The sequence below is a fragment of the Rissa tridactyla genome, chromosome 13 (genome assembly GCF_028500815.1).
Source record: "Rissa tridactyla isolate bRisTri1 chromosome 13, bRisTri1.patW.cur.20221130, whole genome shotgun sequence".
Taxonomy (NCBI): domain Eukaryota; kingdom Metazoa; phylum Chordata; class Aves; order Charadriiformes; family Laridae; genus Rissa; species Rissa tridactyla.
This window is the reverse complement of record NC_071478.1, coordinates 12,383,854-12,408,663: the sequence shown is the minus strand read 5'-3', so window position 1 is coordinate 12,408,663 and position 24,810 is coordinate 12,383,854. Positions and strand designations below refer to the sequence as shown.

The window sequence follows — 24,810 nt, the reverse complement described above, 5'->3', positions numbered from 1 at the left end:
GGTGCCGCGGGCCCGGCTCCATCCGGGTCCCGGCCACTGCTGTCGGCGGCTCGTCGCCATTACGGGGCAGCGGCGGCCGAGCCGGGGCCGGGGCGGCGCCGAGGAGCCGGTGGGTGCCTGGGGGGCGCCGACCACTCGGGCGGCAGGCAGCGCCGGGCCCCGCGGGGCTCCCTCAGCAGCTCCCTCCCTCCTCGCCCGGAGCCCCGCAGGCCCGGCCCGGCCTCCCGCGGCCTTCCCCCCGTTCGAGCTGAGCAGCGAGAAGATGTCGCCATGAAGGAGGCCGAGTCCGCGCTGCGCCGCCCCCGCCGGTCGCCCCCGCGGGCCATGAGCCTGGGCCCCCGCCGGCTCCGCCAGCGCCCGTCCTGCCCCCCCGCCCAGGGCCGCCGCTCGCCCGCCGGGGCGCCCGTTGATGCTGCAGAGCCCGCCCGGCCCGACCCCCGCCTCAGCCTCCGCCATGGACAAGAGCAGCCCCTGCGGCTCCGGTGCGCCCGGCTCCTCGGCCGGCGGCAAAGGGCAGCAGCCGCGGTCCGCCTCGGCCGGGCCCGCCGCGGGGGAGTCTAAGCCCAAAGGCGGTAAGAGCCGGGGTGTGAGGGGGGTCCTGCCCGGGGGGGGTTCGGGCCGTTGGCGGTGGCCCCTCGGCGGGAGGAGCGGGGTAACGTGGGGCCGGGCAGTGCCGGGGCTGGGTTTGCCGTGAAGCTGAACCGCTCCTGGCCGGCCTGTTTGTCTCTCGGCTGAGTTTAATGGGTTTGGTTTCAGGTCACGGCTTGTTCTTGCTTTCTTTTTCCTTCCTCTTCCGGCTTTGTTCCCTGTTGGGCGAGCTGTGGCTCCTGCTCCCTTCTTCCTTTGAGGATTAACGCTCTGTCTCTGTTAGCATCGGAATAATCAGCTTGAGAGCTAAAGCTTTGGCTTTATAGTAAGAATATATGTTTGCCAGGGCCTGTTAAGAGAACCCTTAACTTTATTCTGTACTCGAGGGTGCTTTTGTGTCTTGCCGGAGGAGGTCTGGTGTGGATAGACAGCGTTCCCCTTACCGGCTGTCTGCCAGTGACCTGCTTCGGAGGAGCCCGGAGTTAGTTACACATTGTTTGCTCCTCTGGCATTTAAACCAAAGTGTTATGTCTGTCATTGCAAACAGCTGGTTTTGCTGACATAGCAGTTCGTGAGGAGCCATTATGGTTCCTGTCATCTATCTATTCAAGGTAAGACCTGAGTTGCCTCCAGTTCTCTAAAGCTCTTTGGGAGCAGAGTGCTCCTGGCAACCTTGCATTTTATTTACTTATTTTTTTTAAAACCTAGAAATGGGGCAGTAGTGGTTAAAATTAGTGTTTTTAGTCCCGGAAGGACGTGCGAGAGTGTCAACAGGTTGCTACAACACCACCGCTGTGCTAATTTCCTTCCTCCTCGGTGGTTTGTTTCAACTGTATTACTTCAGGTTTCTGAGAAAGCAGCAGTGTATTCCAGAGGGTTTACAAAATGAGTATCTGGAGGAAATGCACTGGGATCCCGGGTAACCAAGTGTTACCTGCTCTTCGCCTCTATTTGCTGATCTTCCGCAGGGCAGACTGAAGTGAGTGATGCGGAGGTTGGCTCACCCGCCGCTCCCCAGGTTGTGGTGTAACTGTGCGATTATAGTTAAGTTTTAACTTCAGATTCAAACACATGAAAGTCTTTTTGGGAAGAACTTTTCAGGCAGTTGTTTGTGGAAGAACTCCTAACTGATTTGTAAAGTTTTTTGCATCAGCAACAGGATTTGATGCGAGGGTCTTATTATGCCTAGTTACTGTGGTTATTTTTCAGTCTCTTATTTAATTTTTTCCCGTCTAATGAACGAACCAATGGAAACAAGGGATATCACGTGTTAGGTATGCAACAGGAGTTTTAGAACCAGATCTTTGGCTTCTGATGGAATAAAGAAACTTCTCCGCCTGTATTGCAAGAGGCAGTGTGAAAGGCCATCAGACACGAGGTTTTCCTGTTGTCGAGAACTGGTTTCTGTCTTAGCAGGAGGTACCTTATCGCTACAGCTTCTTGTTTTAGTGTTGTGTGGTGCTGTAGGGGGGATTGGTCACGGAATATAAACACCTTTCAGTAAGGAGTCAAGATGGCCTGTCCTGTGGCTGGCATGCCTTTAAGTAGAAGAAACAGTGTCTGTAGTGAGGAAGGAAATAAAAGGCCTGTCCTTCCAACCCTGAATAAAAGCGTTAAGTGATTTTTGTGGAATGCCACTTTTTACAGGTTTGAAACAATGTCACTAGTAGCAGAGGAGCAGTGAGGAGAGAAATCCTGATGTACCATACTCTTCTGCTCCAATACAATAGACTAACTTTTAATTAAAAAACAAACCCAGCCTTTTTGAAGTCCTCTTTTTTTAATAAAACAGAAGAAAGTTTTGTCCTGACATAATTCTGCTTCTAAAATGCCTGTTTCTTAACTACAGTGGAGGGCAAAGGGATATGGAATGAGTTGCGTCATCAAAGAGGCCTGGCAAAATTAGAACCTCTTCTCGTAGGAGCAGATGTGTATTTGAGAACATCTTAAATGGAGGGTACTGAAAATTAAAATGAGAAGATACCCTTGGTCAGATTACGGCAAACAACCACAGGACGAGCATACAGCATGTAGCTCTGTTAAATCGTGGCAGTGTTTTGGTAGCTGTTGCGCGCAAGACACTGGCATGTCACCATACGGGATTTTTTTCTTGATTTCCTTATCATTCTGCATGTGGCTGATGTGGTCCACCCAATTTCTGTCCTGTTTTAGGAAAGATATAGGAGGTATTCTGAAAATCTTGTGTCTCCTTTGAAATGGAGAGTATTCTTGATGGACCACAGGCCCTCCTCGAAATGTTGCATAGTTGGCTTTTGCACTGATGGTCACTGCATTTGAGTCTAGTCAAGCTCTTGCCATTTAGGTGCTTTTCAGAGTTACGTGCTGTGATCAAGTCCAACGGAAGAAATGAAGAAGTGGATGTTTGTAAAGCCTTGCAGTAGCTTCTCCTTCCGTTTCTCTTGCAGCGCAGCTTTCTGAAATGGGCTAAACAGGATACTGTAAGCTCTTGTGGAAGTTGGATTCCAGCTATATTTCAGACTTGGCGTTAGAAACTAAATTAAACTTGGAAGTTTCCAACAGAAGAGTTTCTTTGGGTTATATTAGTGTATCAAGAGGAGTCACATCCCATTAGGATGGAGCAAAGTAGCTAAGGGAAAATAGGCTTGTTGGGCTTCTCTGCAATCCTCGGGACCTGATGGACAGCATTAATTCTCGCAAACTGGGCCTTATTATTCCGGTGAGAGCATGCTTAGCTGGGGTGTGTGACTGCTCGGTCACCTCTTGCTCACTGGGATGTTTGCCTTAGCAGCAGCCAATAGCTTCAGTGTGTTTTCCTGAAATCACCCTGGGGCTTACTGTGATCCACCACCCAAACCCCTTATGCAATACAGTTGGCTTCAACACAGCTCAGCTGAAAAGAAGAGGCAAACAAAGGTGGAAGGAAACTGCAGTCCTCACCCCAGTAGCAAACCACTGCGGCTCCAGGACCAAAGTGGTCACTTAGAGCTGCTCTTAGTCCTGTGAACTTGATCTCCTCTTTCTGGGTCTTTGGAGATAGAGGTCCTCTAACAGAACGTGGCACGTGGCATCCAGCAGGAGAAACCACAGATGTCAGGGCTTCCTTCAGAATGCAAGAACAGCTTTGTTGCTAGTTTTATAAAATTATATAGGTGGTATTTTTTTATAAGTCTGCGTTCTTTTGGAGCATGGATGGGTAGATATATTTATTATAGGTTAGATCCTGTGAGAGCGGCAAAAGGACTCACTGAGGACCTGAGTGAAGAGTAAGTACCTCACCAGTGCTGTTGATCATTCCTAATTTGCCAAGAAAAGAAGGAAAAGAGAAGCTCACAAATCCAAACCTATGCTACTTAAAACTGGGATCTGACAAGAGAGGACAGCGGTGAGAATCTTCCACTTTTCTCCCTGCAGGAGTGCAGACAGCCCTGTCCTGCCCTGCCTTTCCTGGGAACGCAAGGAGGGGATGATACAAAGCAGAAAGGTCCCTGACATGTGGCATGCTGGAAAGGTTGGAAGGAACGGCATTGCTTAGATTCGTGGCGAGGGAAAAGCGTTCCAGTTTACAAATGCATACTCCAGACTCTTCGATGTCTGTTGACTGGTTTCATTGCTGCTCTGATGGGCCAGAATCCTCATGAGGCTAATTATTCTAGGAGGAGAAACGCGAGGTTTGAAGCATTGTTAGACCGTCATGTAAGGTCCTTCCTATAAAAAAGGCGCAGGTGGAGAGGACTTTCCTATAGAACGTGAGAGTCGTCATAGTGACTCCCAAAGGCTCTTGGAGTTGGTCGGAAAGGACCTGTAGTATGACAGGAATGTGTATAAACCAGTTGACTGACAAATTCGATGGTGACTAACTTGATTAAAACTCTTAAGTGGTAGGAAATTCTTCTGTCGACTGCAGGTACAAGCTGTTCCTGGGCCTTGTAAAGATCCACTTTAGGCTGAACTCCGCTTCAGAAGCGTTCACTGAAATTGCAGATTTAAGAGGGTGGTTGAGCTCTAAACTGACAAGCTATGCTCCTGAATAACTGAAGCAGTAGTCAAAACCTCTTCAAAATGCCTTAATTTTTTACCAGAGACTCAGGGGTGTTGATTTTAGCCTCTTCCCTACAGACACTCTCAGAAAAGGTCTATCTAAATAATCATTCAGCCAGACCTGGTCACACCCTCGACGCTTGGCAGCTCCTGGTGTGTTTTTTTCCTGATAACGCTCAACCCATGTCTTCAGCCCGACGTGCGCTATAGCACTGCAGACTGTGCAAGCGTGTGTTTGAGTTACACGTCTGTGGTTCCAACGGAGTTGGTTTAATTCTGAATTAGAGGATCAGCCTTTTGAATAGCAGAGTAAATGACCGGTTCTGACGATGAAGTTTGTCTGCAAAATGCCTCTGTCACATCATGTGAAAGTAATGATAGTGTCTTTTTATGTCTATAGCTGTCGTTGTGGGCAAAGACTGAAGTCTGCCATGTGCAAGAAACAGCAGACCACCACAAAACTCCGTCAAATCAGTTTTATTGCTTAATTTTAAGAATAAGTCGGATTTTCAGTAACGTACAATAACACACAGACTTTCCAGTCCACTGCCCCTCTTATTTTTTGGGGGTGCAAGTGGGAGAGAAAACTAGAAATAACAGAAAAGTGAGACTTTGTGTGAATGATCCCATTCCAGCTGTTTCAAATGCTCGGGTAGATTGGAATCGGTGCTGGGGAAGGGGAAAACTGGAGGCACAGGTAATGAAAACTGCCCATGTGAGTAACGTGATCCTGAATCACAGTGGTGTGTTTGCCTGCCATGTAAGATTTATATTAAGGGGTGGGGAGGACTACAAAGTGTGAAAAGGCAAACTAGGAGGCTTTTATAAACTGGATCTAGATATTGTGTGAGGCATTGCTGTTTGCGTAACACTTACTGAGTATCCAGAGTGGCTTTGGGGCTGGATGGTGTGGATAGACGTCTCGCTGGGCCTGTGGAGTTTTGCTTCCAAGCTTATCAACGTACCTCTTCTACAAATAAAACTGAGGGCAGTTGGTGGAAAAGCTATGTTAAGTGACAGGTAAGCAGTCTGTTGCATCCTTGGGGCAACTCCGGTCTTGTGATAAGATTATTAGAAATACCTTCATAGTATTAATTTTCTGTTCTAGCAGTCTAATGAAGCAGCTGTTTAGAAACCCCTTTCAGGAGTCTGACTGATTTTTCTGCTCTTGTGAGCTTTATTCCTGCAGTATTTTGCCTTGTGCTTCTCTGCTGTGCCCTGCGTTAGGGTCAGTGGTGCGCTCGGCGTGCTTTTTGGGCAAACAGGTCTTGTTGCATGGGCTGGTGGACTTAGTACTTAGATATCAGGTATGTGTCCTGCAAGGCCAAAGCATTGGGTTCGTGCTTCAAGATCGATTAGCATTTGTTTGCCTCATGAAAGAAAAGGGTATTTTTAAAACAGAATTAGGTCTGTTGGAGTCTTTTGAAGTGCAGGGGCCAGAACGGAGTGAAAAGAGGGAATGGGGGTCTTGCAAAGTGGGAGACTTCAAGACACATGCAGGCAGCAGCATATTTATATAAGGGAACGACATATGAGAAATTGTGTGTTTTCAGAAAATGGAATGAAAAAATGAACTAGTTGTTGTCAATTTTTGTAATGGGGCATGAAGATGTGGTGTTGGTGTTTATCACTTAATGTACCAGGCAACACGCTAATGTCTGGTGACGGCAGTTCCAAATCCAGATAAAGAAAATTCAGCCACTCTAATAAAAGATAAAGCCCAGCAAATGCATCCTTCTTTTATGCTCTTTGACTGGTTCTTTGGGCAATGGTAGGAATGAACTGGTTTCGGTTGCTGGGGGGGGTTTGATGTCCTGATAAACACCAGCCTTTTAACCAGGGCCCAAGGCAGTGAACGAGGTGGGCGCGTCTCTGAGGCGAAGCTGTCTGAGGAGCAGTACATAGCAGTACATGTGGACAACTCTGAGGCTGCTGATCTGATTATTGTTTCTTTTTTTTTTTTTTTTGTCTTTCAGATGGAAAGAATGCGAGTGGATCCAAACAGCGTTATAATCGTAAAAGAGAAACTTCATATTCAAAAAATGAGAACTTTTCCAGTCAGTCCCGTCGCTCCAATTCACAGAAAAGCAAAGCTTTTAACAAGATGCCCCCTCAAAGGGGAGGTAGCGGCGGAAGTGGCAAACTTTTTAGCTCTTGTAATGGTGGAAGACGAGATGAGGTGAGAATTGTAATGCCATGCCTCCAAGGCCTTCTTTCTTGGGACGAGAGGATCGCTCTGACCCGCCTAGATAGGTCTTCTGTGTCCAGCTCCTGGGCTGGGAAGGGACAGAGCGATAAGAGGTGCTAACATCGTTGAGATGCCAGAGTGAGCGTGAGCAGAACAACTTGGCAACAACAGAAGAGGAGTGCTCTCTGCTCTCAGAGGCTTGCAATAAAAAAATACCATCTGAGGAATGGGTACCTAGACAGGCCGTGTCCATATCTCATGAAACAGAGGTCCTTCATGAAAATATCTAGTGATACAATTTCCAGCTTTTAAGTCTGAGGTGATTGTGTCTAACCGCTTCAGTGTACAAATTGCGTGTGCGAGTGGTATTGGGAAAGTAATTGTATTAGCCTCGATGACATCAAGATGGAGTGAAACCAGAGGCTTTTATGCTGATGTGGGTCTAAATGCTGTAGGCTATTGGTGGGTTTTCATTGATACTCTGATTTTTCAGTTTTAGTGGATGAGCAGCGCTGCTCACCTAAATTGCTGACTGTCAGAACTCCCCTGCTGTCTCTGTTGAATTTTCCCTCTTTGCTTCATTATATGAAAACTAACCAAAACAAGTACAACCTGTGCAAATAGTGATCAGACTTGTCTTACTGGCTGTCTAAAAAAATATTTTCAGGATTCGAACAATTTTCTTCTGTTATTAACTTGGACTAAAGGTTTTGCCAGCTTTTATTTGTCCTTGTGACGGCTGTTTTTATGCTCTCCTCCTTTTGATCAGTGTGGGGGTAAGACCACTCAGTTCCAACTTTCATGTTCTCATGCACTTCTAACGCTGCACTACTTGATTTGCAGAACTGGAATGGGCGAAGGTGAGTGAGTGGATGCTGCATATTCTGTACGTAATTGCTAATGGGGCCTGGGTATCAACTTGTACTGATGTTTTTGCAGTAAATTCTAGCAAGTTCTAACAAATGCTGTTGTCTCTTAGGTAGCAGAGGCTCAGCGGGCAGAGTTCAGCCCTGCCCAATTCTCTGGTCCCAAGAAGATTAATCTGAACCACTTACTGAACTTCACTTTTGAACCCCGTGGCCAAGCAGGCCATTTTGATGGGAATGGACATGGCAACTGGGGGAAAAGGAACAAGTGGGGACATAAGCCTTTCAACAAGGAGCTCTTCCTACAGGCCAAGTGAGTGGAAGACTGGCAGGGCTCTTCTACAGAGACACTGAGCTGTAAGGGATGATCAGACAGGGAATTGTGTTTGACCTTGGCTACTTGTATTGACTTTTCCAGGGTGAAGTTACCTCTCCGTAGTGATTTTAGTGGTAAAGACTACACTTGAAAGAGAAAAATCTATCAGGTTGTGGTCTTTACCTATTTACAAGGGATCTGATGGAGTGAGTCCTTTAGATACAAACCAATTAGTCTTCTGTAATTTTCTAGCATCGCCTGTGGAATATGACAATCCATTTGGGAAGTCCTATGCAGTTCCCTTGTGGGATATGCATTGTTTTTTCCAAAAAATAATATGTTGAGATGGTAGGGGTAGCAATTGCTGTATGAAAGCTAATCTGAATTTACAAGTCCCAGAAGCAATTACTTATACGGGTCTTAATTCTTAAACTGCTGATTATTTCACAGGCCCCTAGGTATGTAGTATAACCCAAATGATCAGTATAGTAATCCAGCAGCAGAATTGCTTTTGACTGGAAATAATGGTCGCTTTCACGGGAATTTGAAATGTGTTCAGGACTTCCTGCGTCTGATCACGTTAAAGATAACAAAAACTATTTCCAGCATTGATGCTGCAGATTTTTCCCTATTGTTTTGTGTCTTATTGTAGTGAAGTCTATTTGTGGGAACCCCAGTAGTTCTAGTTTTTGTGAGCATATTTTTTCCACTTGTGGATTCCCTGTTTTTTAATAGATCCCTGATGGACGTGGCTGTTTCTTAGATGTTTCTGGGAAACCAGTCTGCCTGTCTCATTCTGTACTTAGTGTGTGATGTTGTGTCTAACTGAAATTGCACACACCTGTATTCTGGAAAACTGGTTCTGAATTGAACTCTTTTGGGTTTTGTTGGTAGAAGTTACTGACTGCGTCCAGCAGTTTTCTGCTGGACAAAGAAGAAGCTCAGAGAATCCTATAGGATAGTTCTCAAAGAATATTTAGAAACAACTGAGTGGATCATCTGTCTCTTTGCCTTTCCCCAGCTGCCAGTTTGTTGTCTCTGAAGAACAGGACTACACAGTCCACTTTGCTGATCCAGATACCTTGGTCAACTGGGACTTTGTGGAGCAAGTGGTCAGTTGTGATGGGCTAGATTTTTTTTTTCCTCTTCTTATTAAGAAGCTCAACCTGTCTTTAACTGCCTCTTTATCTCTGTGCTGTTACGTAAAACTCAGCTGTTTTTGAGTTGAGGCCTCTTCTGTCACTCCCACAATACTGGGAAAGATCTGTCATGGAATATATTATGAAATACTTTCATGACAGGAAAAGAGAAGTGCTAAAATCTATTAGGAGAATTAGCAGCTTCTTCTTGCTTTCGCAGATGGGAGCTCATCAAAAATAGTATCTGACATTCTGTAGACAGAGTCCTTGTGATCGAGATATTAACAGAAAACTTGGGCATGAGTCCATGGAAGAGGACTAGAGTGTAGAATTTTGAAGAATTATTCTGTGCATAGGTGGCCCATCTTGCCTAGCAACAAAATGGAAAATCTCTTGAGAATTGTGGTCAGAACTTTGGGTTGCCTCAAGTAGAAACTTATTATCTGCCAAGACTAGTCTTGGTGCATGGTGTAGCTGGAGAGGAGGTAGGCTTACTGTTACCCGGTGCTACATGAGAGATGAAAAATCTAGGTGCTTGCTTGGCAGTTACGTCTCTGCAACATATAGATGCTAGTAAAGTGTCTGACTAAACTAGCATGTTCATGGAAATAGGTAAGTCCAGTCTCGCAGCTAAACAGGGCTGCACAGATCTGCTTGTTTAAGTGAGGCGACAGGGCTCATTTGCTGTCTTCTCAGTGTCTCAATCCGGATGATGAAGATGCTGCTGACTCTTACAGATGGTGAATACATGAGAAGAAACATGAGAAAAGTCACTTTTTTAATGTCATTAGAGTAGAAATACCAGATGGGTGGCTTTGATGGTTATTCCTTGTGCATTCTGAAGGTGATACTTAGTTCACAGTGTACTTAATTTATTGGTAAATAAGCAGAGCCTAAAGAGCTGGAAGATTAGTATGTTAGAATAGATCTTACAGGTGGCTTATTTTGTAGCACAGGGACTGATTTCCAAGTCTAAAACTTGTACTGTTCTTCTCATGTGCCATTTCAGCGAATTTGTAGCCATGAAGTGCCCTCTTGCCCCATATGTCTGTACCCACCAACCGCAGCAAAGATCACCCGCTGTGGGCATATCTTTTGTTGGGCATGTATCCTTCACTATCTCTCCTTGAGTGAAAAGACCTGGAGTAAATGTCCTATTTGTTACGGCTCTGTTCACAAGAAGGATCTCAAGAGGTGAGGCTTTATATTTATTAAATGATGCATCTTTTTGAAATGTCATTTTTACCCTACTAACCTCCCCCTTACGTTGCAGTGTTGTTGCTATGGAAACACGTCAATATGCAATTGGTGATACCATTACAATGCAACTTATGAGAAGAGAGAAAGGTGTTCTGATAGCACTGCCCAAATCTCAGTGGATGAATGTGGTGCAGCCTGTTTACATCAGAGGTGAGTCTGTCTGAGTCCTGGTGGTTGGCGTCCTGCTCCTAACTGTGACTAGGACTCGTGTAGAGAGGATTTACCATGGCAATGCCCTGCTGTCACCTTAAAATAGACCAGACTACAAAACATGGGGTTTAGCAGCTGAAAACCTTAATGACCACATATTAATAATAAGCTTTCTACTCACGCTTTGTTTTTTATAAGGCTTTAACTTGTGTGGTTTCCTTTCAAGTTACTGCGCTGCAGCTCTTGCCTTCTCAGCCGTTGGTGTTAGTTTGATGCGTGTTGTGTATCGTAGAGTCATTGGTGTGACTCTTGCTGCTTTTGTTGTCTCTTCAGTGTCCTTAGCTTTTTTCCCTCCTGGCTCCTCATTGTACAGCTTAGCAAAAATAACTGTCTCTGTCTAAACTGTTTCAAGGATGTGATCTTCCACATGGTTTTCATCATCATCTTCACTTACCAACTAAAATCTGAGAATGATATGGGAAAATAATCAAAATTATTGCAAACCTATTCCAAACATCTGTTGCCTGACTTCTTTGGTTTTCTCCAGTCAAGTAATGTGACTAACACATCGTCATCTTATCTGTTAGTATCACAAAAATTTTGTGACTAAAGAAATAATTTTACTTAACATTGCTGGTTTGTGGGCTGTCTTGGCTCACTTCATTTTGCAGTCACACTTGTGAAAGGCTGCGTGCATTTAAGCTCTCTGTAAAAAGTCAAGTCTCCTAATGCATGACGGGTATCCAGCAGGCAGGGCGTGTGCTTACATGTTCCTCAGTATTTGAAAGTAATAAATCCTTTCATAAAATAAACAAAAGAATGAATATGGGATTTGAGATCATTCTAAACCCAGGAAATTCGGCATTAACTTGGTGTTCTGTAGACAAGGTTGGACCCTTGGGGAGCAGCGAGTATAGGGACTGTGCTAGTAGGTGAGGCTATGGTTGCTCTAAGCTTTAAAGTTAAGATAAACTCTCCAGTAACAAAGAAGACTACCTTTTGCTAAACTTGCAATTCTGTAGTTTACCATTTCTGCTGTGCTTCTTGTAAAGAAAAAAACCTCATAATAATATTTTGTATGAATTTTGAGTACTTATGGGTTTATGAACTAGTTTGAGCCAAAACAGCGGTCACTTTTGCAGAGCTTTCCAGTTGCAGTATTTTTGAGGATATAGAGAAGAGGAAGAAGCTGCAGACTGCATTGTTTCAGGAAGTTTTGACCACCCAAGGCTTCTCAAATGTGGTGCTTCCACAGCATAGAAGTTTGACTTGATTTTCTTTTGATTTGTAGTAACTGAGTGGTGAAGTGACAGGTTGAAAGTGGCAGATAAACAGCTGCGTGGGGGAGGTGTGTGTAGCAGAGCAGGTGTGTGGCACCAGCTTGTGTCATCAATGATATAATGGTAATACGCGCAGTCTGTATCAAACTCTTGCTAAGCATTCTCTGCCCTGGGGTGGATTAACTCACAAAAGGGAGCAGTAACAAAACTTCAGAAGAAACATCGGTCTCTACATGCAGATATTAATGATTTGGTGCTCCTTCTGTTCAGATGACCAGCATAGTCAGTATTCAAAGCTGCTTCTGGCATCCAGGGAGCAGGTATTGCAGCTGGTGATTCTGGAGGAGAAAGCGGCATTACTAAAACAGTATGAGGAAGAAAAACACACCCCAGAGGCTTGCTTTATTGAGGCGGCTATCCAGGAACTGAAGGTGAGAACCTCTTTGGAGTAATTTTACTTTTAAGAATATGCGGAGTGCTGAGCATCTATGTTCTGCTGATAAGTGGTTGTGTGTGATTGTTCTGGTCTCCACGATGTACATACTAGCGAGGTTTGCTGCTAGAATAGCATTATAAATCTTGGAGGAGACTATCGCCTTTGGACCCCAGGTATCTGGCATGATGTTCAAAATAACCAAACAGAATGATATTTACTGAATGGTGTTCCTTCCATAAACGTAAAGGAGTTCTGCTTTCAAAGGAAGATGTGTTTCCCTTTCAGATCCAGCAATTTCTGGGATAACTTCTATCGGGCAGACATGAGCGAACCTGTAGAATACTCCTTTTCAAAGCATTTGGGCATCCTACAATGGGTGTGCTTTCTAGTAACAAGAAGGAGAGGACCTCTCTTCAAAGGTCACTCTTTGTCACAGATGATTTATAGATCTATGAAAACCTGAAGTACAGAACAAGGCTAAAAATAACCATGGTGATAGTCTCGTGGCTTAAATAAGGAATCAAAACTTGTTCTCTTTGGATGACCTGTAGGAGCGAGAAACAGCACTCTCTGCTGACCAGGATAAAAACAATGGCATTGCTGGAATTGGTGCAGCTATGGAAGAATTGGTCCTAGAAAGCTCCAAGGCAGTGGAGCCTGCAGTTTCCCAAGAGAAAAAGGTGGGTGGCAATTCTGCTCTGGCAGATCTTGGTAATGCTTAATTCTGCCACTTTACACTGCAGTGTATGGTGAACTGGTGCCAAAGATTTTTGCAGAGATGATAATCTTTGAAAGGCGGTGATGTGGTACTAACTGTATGCTCTCTGCTGTGGTAGTGTGGTGTGGAATATCTCTCTGCATTTGATGAGGAGCTTGTGGAGCCTTGCTCTGATCTGGCAAGTTCCTTTTCGCCTCCTGTGGAAGCAGAAGAGGCAGTGCTGGGTGAAGAGGAGGTACCTGAGGTGGACACTGTAGGGGAACCCGATACGAACACTACAGAAGAACCAAATCCAGCTGAAACAAGCTACCAAGAATCTAAAGATACGATTAGCAGTGGACATCTTAGCAACTCTCCTTTTTACTATTTCTATCAAGGTCAGTGCAATGAAATCCTGGAATCATAGGGGCAGAGATGCCACCTTTGGGGATCCTCTTGAGGAAGATGTCAGTTCATTAGGTGCAGCTAAGCCCTGTGAAATAAAAGTCCCACAGAAACTCAGAAAGGAGCTTTAATTTTATTAGTGGTGAATGCACTGAAGTGGGGAGAAGGGTACTGAAAATTAACAGGCAAAGAACAAGTGACGATATCTTATCTTATAGCGGAGGACGGACAGTGTATGTATCTTCACCCTGTGAATGTTCGATGTCTTGTTCGTGAATACGGCAGCCTGGAGAAGAGTCCAGAGAAGATAACTGCAGCTGTAGTGGAGATAACTGGCTACTCAATGACAGAGGTAGTTATTTTATCTTCTTAGTAATTAAAGGCCCTTGTTTTAGCAGATTCATCGTTGTAGCTGACAGATGAGACTTGTTTCTCTTCAGCAACAAGAAATAATAACTATGAATGGGTAGGCATGCTAATCTGTGAAGGGCATCTCTGTAAAGTGCAGTACCTTATGCTGCCTTTGATAAGTAGACTGCAGTCTAGCTTTTTTCTAGAAGGTAGGAAATTCTAGGAGTAAGAGAATTGCAAGCTTAAGATTGGTTTGTTGTTAAAGCTGTCTTAAAAAATGTAAATTCTTTTCTCATATAAGACAGTAGCTTGAACTAGGCAGATTATCATGTTTCTCAACCTGCCTCTGTCTTGAACAAACAGTTGGTTCTGAGCATCGAGAGTAGAGGTGGGATGTTACGAAAATAAAGAGGATGGAAAGAAAACTTCAGCATTTGAGATAGAGGGAGTGAAAGTGCTTAAGACGCTGAAGTTCTGGAAGAAGGGATGGGTCTTGGATTCCTTTACTTCAGATAAAGACAACTGTAACAATTGGCATGTGCAGTAACAACTATATATAATTCTTAATTCATCTTCAAGAAATTAAGTGCTCAAGTAAGAATGCATGCGGAGGTAGTAGGGAATTGTCTTCAAGTTTTTCGGCTCTGCAAGGAAAATAGAAAACTTGGCTTGTCTCAGTCTAGCAAAGTGGTGGTCATTGGTCCAAATAATTTAAGTGTAAAAGGCAAATTTGATACAGTGCAAAAATAATTGCGTTGTAAGACTGGTGTAGAATTTTATTCCAGTGAATATGAGTGAGAAGGGAGGAATAACAAGAAAATCAGTAAGCAAGCTGGAGTAACTGCATCCAAATCTGATTATGATGTAGAGCATTTGGTTCTGATCCAGGGCATCCTTCACGTGTTTGTAGTTTATAAAGTGATTATTGTGTCACTGCTGCTATTTTTTTTTTCCATTTGATTTGATGAATGGTGGGCGTTCTAGGTCCATGAGCTGTTCATCACTATGGCAGCCTCTAGACCTTGTTGTGATCATAAATCTGCTCTTTTGTTTAAATCAGGATATAAGACAGCGTCATCGCTACCTCTGTCACTTGCCCCTCACCTGTGAGTTCAGCATTTGTGAACTGGCTCTGAAGCCACCAATCATCTCTAAGGAGACTTTAGAGTTGTTTTCAGGTTGGTACTACCTTTCTCATAGGCTCTGTCATGTATCTGTGAGGGTGAAGGGGAAGGCGTTCTTATCGCTTAATGGCAGAAAAAAAGAACATTCGTAGCATCTTTACTCCTCTTGCACCAACTGTCTGATACTAGACAGAACAACCCCAGTTCGCTGTTTTATAGACAACAGTTACACAAAGAATAAAAAAGCCTGACTGCTTGTAAGAGCATATGTTGTTTGTAAGCATGTTTTGTTACTAACGTGTTATAACTGAATACGTTGTTCTCAAAGCTGGAGAAAACATTGCCAAAATATTGTGTTTTTCGATATCCAATGCTATGCGTTGCTCCTAGATGACCTTGAAAAGAGGAAACGTCTACGGCAGAAGAAAGCTCGTGATGAACGACGACGTGAACGCAGAATTGAGATAGAAGAAAACAAGAAACAGGGCAAATGTAAGTAGTGACTGAGCCTAACTGGTGGATTTCCAGTCATCTTTAGTTGCTGAGCTGATTTCTTGAGCTATAGGATGAACTCTTAAGGCCTTTAGTTTGTAGTGCGTACTTAGAACAAGATTACAAGATACTAGAAACATCATCTGTAAGAGCAAAAAATATAAGCTGTTTTAGCCAGGGTGTTAAATGATGTTATGCAATTTCTGCATACCTGCCCGTTATGGGAGAGACAGAGGGCATTTGTGGGCACAGCTGTCTCCATGGTGTATGTAGCTCTCAGGATTCTTGGTTTCTGTTTTTATAGTAATTATGATATTGAGTGAAAAGTGAAAAAGAAAAAAACCGCCTAGGAACTGCTTCCATCCAGCAGCAGGGCTTGTACTGGTCTCTAAAATAGAGGGTGGAAAGAAAATTGAGTTGGCACCTCCTAGATTCCTGAAACAACTTGCATGTTGACAGTTCTCCCCCACATTGTGTAGTGCTTTAATTTAAAACCTCTTTCTAGATCCAGAGGTCCATATTGCTTTAGAGAATCTGCAGCAGTTCCCTGCTTTTACCTCTTGCCCCGGAGAAACTACCAGCACTGATCATCAGAGCTTCTGTCTGTCTCCTCTTGGCAGAAGCCCTGTGTTTCAGACAGGTGAGCATCTGGAAAAACACATCACATATAGTTCTTGATCATTCTTTTGGGATCTACTGCTCAGGTCATCACGCTAAACTTCCTTAATACTGATCAAAGACTGCGTCTTTCCTAGGTTGCCTGTGAGATCATACACAAAAGGCTGACATGGCTAAGAAACATTCTGGTCCTTTGTCTGCTTTTTACTACCTCTGCTTCAGTGACAGTATGAGATCTGCACTGTAGTTGCTCCAACTTTTAAATCTTTGCTGAGGCAGATGAAAAGAAAGGAAAAAAAAAAAGTTCCCCAAAAGTGGAAGAAAAGTGTGTATGCCAGAAAAACACTACTGGCATTTTTTCTTTCTACCCTCTCAGTCTACCCTACCACGTTATACTAAAATAAAATGTAGTTGATGAGCACTCAGTTAGGTTGTTGTCCAGTGATGTGTTACTAAATGTTTTATCTTGCAGTTCATAAAAAAAACCCCCATTAAATCGAAACTATTCTTGAATGTTTTTTGGAAAAAAAAATGCAACAACCCAATCCCAAACAAGCCCCCCCCAGCCCAAAACAAAAAACGTACACAACAGCCTAAAATAAGGAAACAGCTCCCCCCAAAAAACCAGCCCAAACTTAAATCTTCCGTAAACAAAAAGATTGAGGAAATTTGAGAGGTCCCACTGTGTGACTAATGGATGGAACTGATGAGATAAAAATGGTTAATTACATAAGATAACAAAACTTCATTTCTGTTTCATCCTGATAAGCAGCATAATGAGTGCCTTTGCCAAATGCAACTGGCTTTAATTATCTGCTGCTTTCTCTGTAGAGTCTATTCCAACTCCACTGTCACCTGCTGCCAGCCAGGTCAGCCCGTTGCTCTGTGGGAGTTTAGAAGAAGAGTCTCCCTTCCCTTCCTTTGCCCAGGTAAGCCATGTAGCAGAGTAAATCTGGTCAGAATTGCTTGTTGTGTTAGTTAGGGATTAGTCTGAGAACTTTTTCCCCCAATAGAATTGGGGGGGGGGGGAATTTTGCTTCCCCCACAGAAACAACGTGGGATAAATCTTATGGAGACAACATAGCGTTGGATTGCTTCAAGGGGTTCCTAGATTTTCTTGCAACTTAAGGGATATGCAGGATTGTTCTAGTACATGGGATTTAATCGTATCTTACAACTTTTTTGATAGATGTTGAGAGTTGGAAAGGCAAAACCAGAAACATGGCCCAAACCTGCTCCAAAGACAAGGGGTAAGAAAATTTGGTATTACTACTTTCAGGTTTCCTGTAATTTCACAAGAAACACCTGGAGTGTGGAGGAGCATATGCACTGTGAAAGTTTTATACAGCCTTCTGCCTGTTTCCTTCTTTCAGATGAGAACACTCTGGCACTCCCTGTGCCAGCGGACAGTGATGGAGAAAGTGACAGCTCTGACCGTATACCTGTGCCCAGCTTCCAGAATTCCTTCAGCCAAGCCATTGAGGCAGCCCTCCTGAAACTGGACAAACCGTCCACAGCTGATCATTTATCAGGTAAAAGGTGCCGGGGGAAGGCATGCAAAATTTCTGAAGAGAAAAAAACTGAGAATTTCCCCTTCTTCCTCTGGGAGAAGTGAGAGCAGCAATTTTGGGGACCAAATATTGGCCACAGAACAGTTCTGAAAATTGTCAGGTTGTGGTTTCTGAACAGCTTGACTAGGGCTTCTCTTAGCTTAAAGCAGCTCTCTTAGTGGGAGCCGAGATCTCCAACTAGCAAAGAATCCTGTTAGGACAAAGATGGCTTTTGACAATCAAGTTTGCCATGTCTCTACTGAAACTGAATTTAAGCTTTATCTCAAGGAAGTTCAGGTTATGTACTTTTAAAATAAAAATACCTGCTGAACTACCACTTAAGTTTGACCAAAATTTCAAGGTAACTGCTAGCTGAGATTTCAAATTAGGGACTCTGAAACAAACAGAGATGAACTTAAACCTCTAAGCCTGGTGCTGGCTGATAAAAACTCATTTATAATGCTCAGTTGTGATGTTTAGCTTTGGCTTCTGTTTGGAGACTGCACTGAATGATGGAGAATTGGACGGGAGGGCCTGGGAGTTTCAGAGAAATTGTTGTGGTTTTCGGGCATGGATGAAAGCGATACCTGTCTGAAAGGCAAACTGGTGCACATTTGCAGTCCTAAGATCTTCTGTTGCAATAGCATTAGGTGTGTTTTAGGTGTGATGGAGTGTCACTTAGTTTGTCTGCAGTAATTTTTTTGTTAAATTTAAGCTCCCTCGTGCTTAGTGGGTTGATAAGAAGTATCATGGGCCTGTAGAAGTCATTTCTGTGTGACATTCCTGTTCCATGAGAAGAATGACAGTATCATTTTAATCCTTCACAGAGGAAAAGGGAGGCAAGAAAAGAAAGAAACAGAAGCAGAAGCTACTGTTCAGCACCTCTGTTGTTCACACAAAGTGATTCTGCTATTCAAGAGAAGTTTCCTCTCCTGGTTTTCTTTTCATTTTGCTTTGTTTTGCTGCTATAGTTTAAGTATTTAAGTTTAAAGAGACTAAACTTGTGTTTCCAGGGCTTCTAGGGGGTTCAGGAGGAAACCATGACAGTATATGTTGAAGGAAGGTGTTTTGATTCCCACTGCCTAATTAGTTTATACTGAAACAAAGTTTTGAAAGAAACAACCCAGAGACAAATGAGCCAAGGCTTCTAGTTTAGGCCAAGTCGGTTCTTTACAGCTTTGTGGCACTGCCAGAATACTGCAATATCACCTAAGTGAAGAGGCAGAGAGCCTTTATTTCCCTAGAAGTATTCATGGGCAGAAATCTATCTGACTATGACAGTAGTGCTGTTCCAGTAAAGCCATCAAACTGCTCACTTGAGAAACTGGTTTCCACTGCACTGGAAACAGGCAAAAAAGCTTCCTGGCTTTAGAGTGTTAGCTGCTATATCTGTTCTTTTTCTAAAGAGCAAGAATTCCTCCTGTTCTCCTGTCTTGGAAAGATTTAAAGCTGAGGTGAGTGTGAAGCAGAACTTGGCTACTTGGTTTTGAAGTGACTCTTGATGAATTTGTGTATTTTAAAACGCGTACTGGCACTAGTGGTAGAAGGAACCTCCTGGCTTCTCTCAGTTGTTCAACTCTGTTTTAATGTGGGTGAGTGAGGCTGCTAATTTTTTTTTTTTTTTTTTTTTGCCAACCATGGGCTACACATTCTTTGTAACCTGATCATCTAGAATAAACACTCCACCCTAGGGCTCTTGGTAACTACCTGAATGATGTTTTTGACACTGGCTGCTCTTGAATTGGAAGAACAACTGATAGCTGGAGTCTGTAGATAACTTTTATCCCCCAGCAAAAAGCTGGGGTCTCTTGTACTGGGATAAGGGCCTGTATCCGCTTACTTCTGGGATGTAAGTCGGTCTGCACTAAGCACCTCAGGCTATAAACGTGCCTCTTCTCGACCCCTCCCTGCTCTTTCTTTGAGTGGTCTCATTCTGCAGTGCTTGTGGTTTGATTTGAGCTAATGAGTTAAGTGGTGTGGATTTTGTTGAATAAAATGAACTGTAGGTGTAATGTACCAGTCAAGGCCAACAGTTGCAATAAATCATATGCACGCACACTTCCAGTACTGCACACTTCCTGAGCTGTAACTGAACTGCCATGTCAATGTGGAGCACAACACCGTTTAGTTGCACAGGTTCAAATCTTACCTTCCTCCTGACAGATTTCATGCCAGGGAGCTGGTATAAAGCACCCCCTAATTTACAGTGCAAGACTGACAGGTCTCTTCTGTTATCTTCAGCCCCACTTACACCAGTGGTCTGACTGTGTTTGCCCTGGCTTTAGAAAGCTCATGTGCTCTCTCCCTCTGACGCTGTGGCCGGGCTGAGCAAGGAAGCCATGTGTTTGAGACTCCCAGAGTCAGCTATTCTAACGCCACTGGTAAAGTCATTGGCTCTGTCCCTACGTAAAAAGTTTATGTCAATGCATTGATGTTTGATTTCAAAGCAGTAGGCTCTATATTATGCAGGTGCTTCCTCGAGGCATTAGGCACGTGCACATGGGAAGCCGGTACCAAAGAGTGTACTTCATAAAGCTGTGTGCAGCTGTAAACCAGAAAGAAGGCGGAGAGGAAGGAGGTAAAGAATACTTCCAACTGCTACAGGAGGATAGAGGAAACACTTGCAAAACATTCTTTGAAAGCAGCTTGACTTCACGCGTGGTCACAATTAATTATACTTGATGGAAAGGCAGTACAGCTTGTCAAGAGAGGGCAAAGAAACTAAGACAAAGATGCCTGAAAGTGGTAATGCATCTTCTTGTTAATGCTTTACATGCACAGTGGAAAATTATCAATGAGGGTGGAGAAAGCAACTACGATTCAAGTATGCAGTTAACTGCATTCACAGTACTATTGCTTCCTATTTGTAACAGTCATTTTAAGCCATGGAACAGGAGCAACTGCTTAGTGTCTAACCAGTATCTGTTGTGTTCTATTATCTCTACACATTTATAGTCAACTTTTCTTTGCATTGGGAAGAGAGGCAGAATAGCTGGAGCTGGTGTAACTCACCTCCACATCTCACAGACATTAGAACAAGGGAAGTGATGGTGGCAAGGAGTGTCCCTTCGGCAGGGGCAGTCTCCACAGGACAGCATCTTCAAGTTGTATCTTGTTTTCCTATGGATTCAAGAGATAATACCAGCAATGCTACTTTCCTGTAACTGATTGGTGTAAACTTAATAAATATCTAAGCAGTACTTGTACCTATGAGTTTTATAATGGGTCAGATGGAGTTGAGCCTTACAGCTCTACCTTGCATTCCATGTAATCTCTGCTCCTGTGTACACAAACGGTACTTTTGTGACTCAAAACAATGGATAGCCCTATGGATAACAGGTGTGCTTGAAGACAAGGTAAAAAAAACAGTAAGATGTTAATACTTTTTCTGTACTGAAGGAGAAAAACTACATTCCTTGTCCATGCCGACTGCCTAACGCTCACTTCTACCTCAGCATGAAGATCACATTGAGCTGCTGCACTCCTTAGGAGTGCAGGTGGTCTTGACTCCTGGAGTGAAACAGGCAAGTAACCTACTTCAGTAAAACCATGTAATTTTTTTAAAAAACAATTTATTCAAGAATACTTGGAATAGGGAAGTGAAGTCTAAATATAAACAAATGCTTTTTCTCTCCCCTACTTTGCTCAACATTGAAGAGCACTGGTAACATCTTGAGTACACAAGTACAGGACAGAGGTGAACAGTAATTAGTAACGTTCAGTCTGTCTCTATGCCATCATCATCTTCTTCATCTCCACTTTGAGGCTGCTCTTCTGTAAGGGAACAGCTCAACAAGGACTTCTGTATACACCGTCTTTCCTCTGCAATAAAGAGAGCAACAGAGGGTCATTACTTGATCTTTTCACATATGCTGGAATATCCTTAACTTCTAAAGGAACATTTCTCAGTTCAAGAATTCAGAAGTAGCCCAGCACATCCTACAAACCCCCCAGGAATTAAGGCCATGTTTAAGAAAATGGCTGGAGGAACTCACCTTCATTTGTACAGTTCTGCAACAACATCAGCAGCTGTCTTCTGTTATACTGAATTAGAAATTTCTGACATGTTCTTATAGTACCTGTAGGAGTCACAAGAACAATATGTAACAGCCTACAAAACCAAGTGTTTCAGAGCTGCTAATATATTTTCTAATGATCATTGCATCAAGTAATAAGTGCCCCAGGCACCAACTTTATTAATACAAGTGCTAAGAAGGGGCTGTAGACTTTATTTCTGCACTGTTGTGGTTAAGTGGTGGAACACTAATTTCTGACATGTACCTATTATTTACCCCAGGTGATTAATTTTCAGGATCTAGGCGATACTATACTTCAAAAATATATTTTGAAAAGAAAACAGTGTAATACAGTATTTACTGCTCTGATTTTGTGTAATGAAGATTCCAGCAGAACTAACGAGGGTTTCAACAAAGAGCTGCCGGTGCCTGTGTCTTATTTAGATCCGCTGGAAGGAGCTAAGTTAGCGGCCTGCAGGCTGTGTCTGTCGCACCCACAGCAGTATCATGGGGTTCGTCCATTTTAGCGGGACGGGAAGGTTCGATTGAGCCCCGCGGCCCCCGGGCACCGGCTGACCTCCGACGTGCAGGGTGCGGAGAGCGCAAGGGTAGCGCTGGTTACGGCTCTCCAGCTGCCGGACGAAGGGGAGCGCGGAGCAGAGCAGCCTGTAGAAGTCCTTGCGGCACCGGAGGAGCACGGTCCCGGTGTAGGCGTTCAGGTATTTCACTGCGGGGACACACACGCATACGCACGCACCGGTCAGCCCGGAGGAGCCCCCTCACACCCCCACACCTCCCGGGGCGGCGCGTCCTGCCGGCACCTGTGAAGGAGATGGAGCAGCAGGCCAGGCCGTAGTCCCCGTGCACCCGCCCGATGGCGTCCCTGACGGCGAGGCCCACCGCGCGGTCCTCGATGCACTGCCGGCACCGTGGGTCCTCCGATACTACCTCGCACAGCACGTACCTGCGGGACACCGCAAACTTCAGCGGACCGGGACCAGAACAGCCCCGCACCCGGCCCGCGGCGGCGCCTCCCGCCTCACCTGTTCTTGAAGCGAACCATGGCGGCGGCGGCCGTGCTCGATCCGGACGGACGCTGCTGCTAGCCAATGGGCGAGGCGCGTCCGCGCACCGCAGCCAATCGCCGTCGCACAGGGGCGGGGACAGAGGAAGGGCTTCCCGGCCCCAACCGGCAGCATGGTCCCACCTCCCTCCCTCGGCCGGCAGCGGGCCGTGCGCATGCGCGCTCCTCCCCCGCCTTCCCGCCGCCGTCCAGCATCCTCCGCGCGGGGGCGCGCGCGGCGCGGCGCTGAGGGGGCGGCTGAGGCGCCGGGTTTGCCGCAGGTGAATTCATTTCTTTTTTAGCCGTTTTCGCTGGTGCTGTTTCGATCCGCCTCGGCTGAGGTGACCCCAGCCCCCTCCGTTTACAGCTCAGTCGGTTTAGATGGAGGCGGGATGTCCCGCCCTCACAGCCCTGCTCCGTCTGATCGGAGGCGCGGGAAGGCCCCGGGGAGGAGGATGAGCACGAGGACAGTCGCCCCCTCAGGCTGTGGCAAGCGGTGGGGCCGCCATCTGCCCTGAGGGCATTAACGGAGCGCCCAGTGCCGCCCCTGTGCTCCTGGGAGGGCTCTTTGCCTGCACCGCCTCACAAAACTTTACTCCAGTGTCTATAGCTCCTCAGGCTCGGGTATGAGGTGTTTTGGGGTATGTGCTGTCTGATGAATGAAAACAGCTGAGAAAATTGCAGAACAGAGCTACTTCTCATAAGTATTTCTGTAGTGGTTTTCAAAGCTCTTCTCTCTGATGGGTTATCTGAGGCAGCAATGAGTGCTCTTCTGGTACCAGAAGAAAGTGGGGAGGGGGGGTAAGGGAAAAGACATGAGGTGGGCACCTGAATGTGAGGTGGGAGTAACAGCCAGTTAGGGCAGCGTATAATTCACCGGAGAAGCACTTTTCACTGAGGTCCCTGGAGCCAAATCACACAGTAGAGCTAAGGCGCTATAAATTAAGTGGGAACTCATTGCTAATTCAGAGTGGAAACATCTTTAATGACCTTAATTCTAGACAAAGAAAACAATGATAAACCCAGTGGAAATCCTGTCCTGGGTGATAAACTTCTGCCCTCTGAAAGAGATGCCTGTTCTGTTGTTCTCTCCCTTTCTCTATTAACTCTTCTCTCCTTTGCCTATGATCACATTTTTGAGTCATGTTTTTCTGAGAACTGAAGAATATGAGTTGCCTGGGGAGAAAAAAGCACGTAGTCTAGTATGGACTTGCCAAGAGACCTTTTGTTTTGGACCGTGATGAAAGGGGCTGGGAGAAGTTTGTCGGCTTCTGAAGCTGATGCAGATAGAAGTGTTTTCTCAGTCAGAGAGACTGCATTGCATTGATCTTTGCTGTATTGCTTTGTGTTTTAATATCCAAACTGGGATCTGTCATCTGTTCCACTCGTCAATACAGTGAGCTCCTAGGTGATAAGCTATTCTCACATTTTTGAGCAATATTGACCATGTTTCCATGTGTTTTCTTTGTGGAGTGAGGTCCTGGCTCATCCTGCCTTCTGATGGACTCGAATTATCCTGTGCTGCTCGGGTTGCTTTCACTCACGCCTTGCCTTGTTTCCTTCTGTTTGCAGAGGCACGGCTGGGTCCCTGACAAGCAGGCCATGTGAGTGCACTCTGCCCTGTAATCCAATAGGACATGTGCACTGTGCATGCTACAGGCTGGGCCCTATGTGTAGTGAAGACCTCTGTTTTCGGTCCAGAAGGCTGATTAGGAGAGACATGGTGCAAAGAGAGAGCAGTGTTGTGAGAGAGCCTTGTCCTGCTTCATTTCACGTAGGATATTGCCTTTAATTCCCCGTTGTTGGTTTGGAGGATGCAGAGTGCTCTGAGCCACCGCAGATCCCTGTGCAGTGGCTCCCTGTGTTAGTACAAGCTGTGTGAATCCAGTCAGGCGTCATGGTGTGCTGAGCTGACAGCACAGGACTAAAAGGTTACAACATCTTCACATTTGTTTTCCCACCTCCTCACTCCCATCCTCTGCCAGCTTTGCTGTATTGATTCCAGCGTCAGTGATTCAAGAAACTGTCGCAAGTGATGGTGAGTTATACAGTCAAGGTGGGAAAGAACTGTCTCCTAAGAAAAGATCTGAGAGAGAAAAATTCAGAAAATGCTATTTAAATTGAAGAGTGGGTCAAGGGGCCTGCCAAGAGAGAGGATGGATGTCTCTCCTGCAGACTTGGAGAGACAACGTGGCCTCGGGATAGCCTATCAAATAGAAATTATGGAGGAGAGAGTATACGAGGACAGGGG

The 24,810-nt window shown here is 44.9% G+C and overlaps 2 protein-coding genes across 2 annotated transcripts; one reads left to right on the top strand and one right to left on the bottom strand.

Moving 5' to 3' along the window:
- Nucleotides 1–39: 39 nt before the first annotated feature.
- Nucleotides 40–20,686, top strand: RNF10 (ring finger protein 10). The gene is made up of 17 exons (XM_054219095.1): nt 40–572; nt 6,585–6,787; nt 7,776–7,975; nt 9,000–9,090; nt 10,127–10,311; nt 10,391–10,527; nt 12,078–12,238; nt 12,795–12,923; nt 13,080–13,338; nt 13,564–13,697; nt 14,757–14,874; nt 15,211–15,312; nt 15,818–15,952; nt 16,762–16,859; nt 17,120–17,180; nt 17,304–17,462; nt 18,308–20,686. Exons 1-17 carry the CDS (start codon nt 410–412, stop codon nt 18,382–18,384), a joined length of 2,412 nt encoding a protein of 803 aa, XP_054075070.1. The 5' UTR covers nt 40–409; the 3' UTR covers nt 18,385–20,686.
- Nucleotides 20,687–21,119: 433 nt separating this feature from the next.
- POP5 (POP5 homolog, ribonuclease P/MRP subunit) lies at nt 21,120–22,626 on the bottom strand. Its single transcript, XM_054219096.1, has 5 exons — nt 22,540–22,626; nt 22,318–22,460; nt 22,074–22,223; nt 21,476–21,559; nt 21,120–21,302 (listed from the first exon to the last, which is right to left on the bottom strand). Exons 1-5 carry the CDS (start codon nt 22,557–22,559, stop codon nt 21,199–21,201), a joined length of 501 nt encoding a protein of 166 aa, XP_054075071.1. The 5' UTR covers nt 22,560–22,626; the 3' UTR covers nt 21,120–21,198.
- Nucleotides 22,627–24,810: the final 2,184 nt, after the last annotated feature.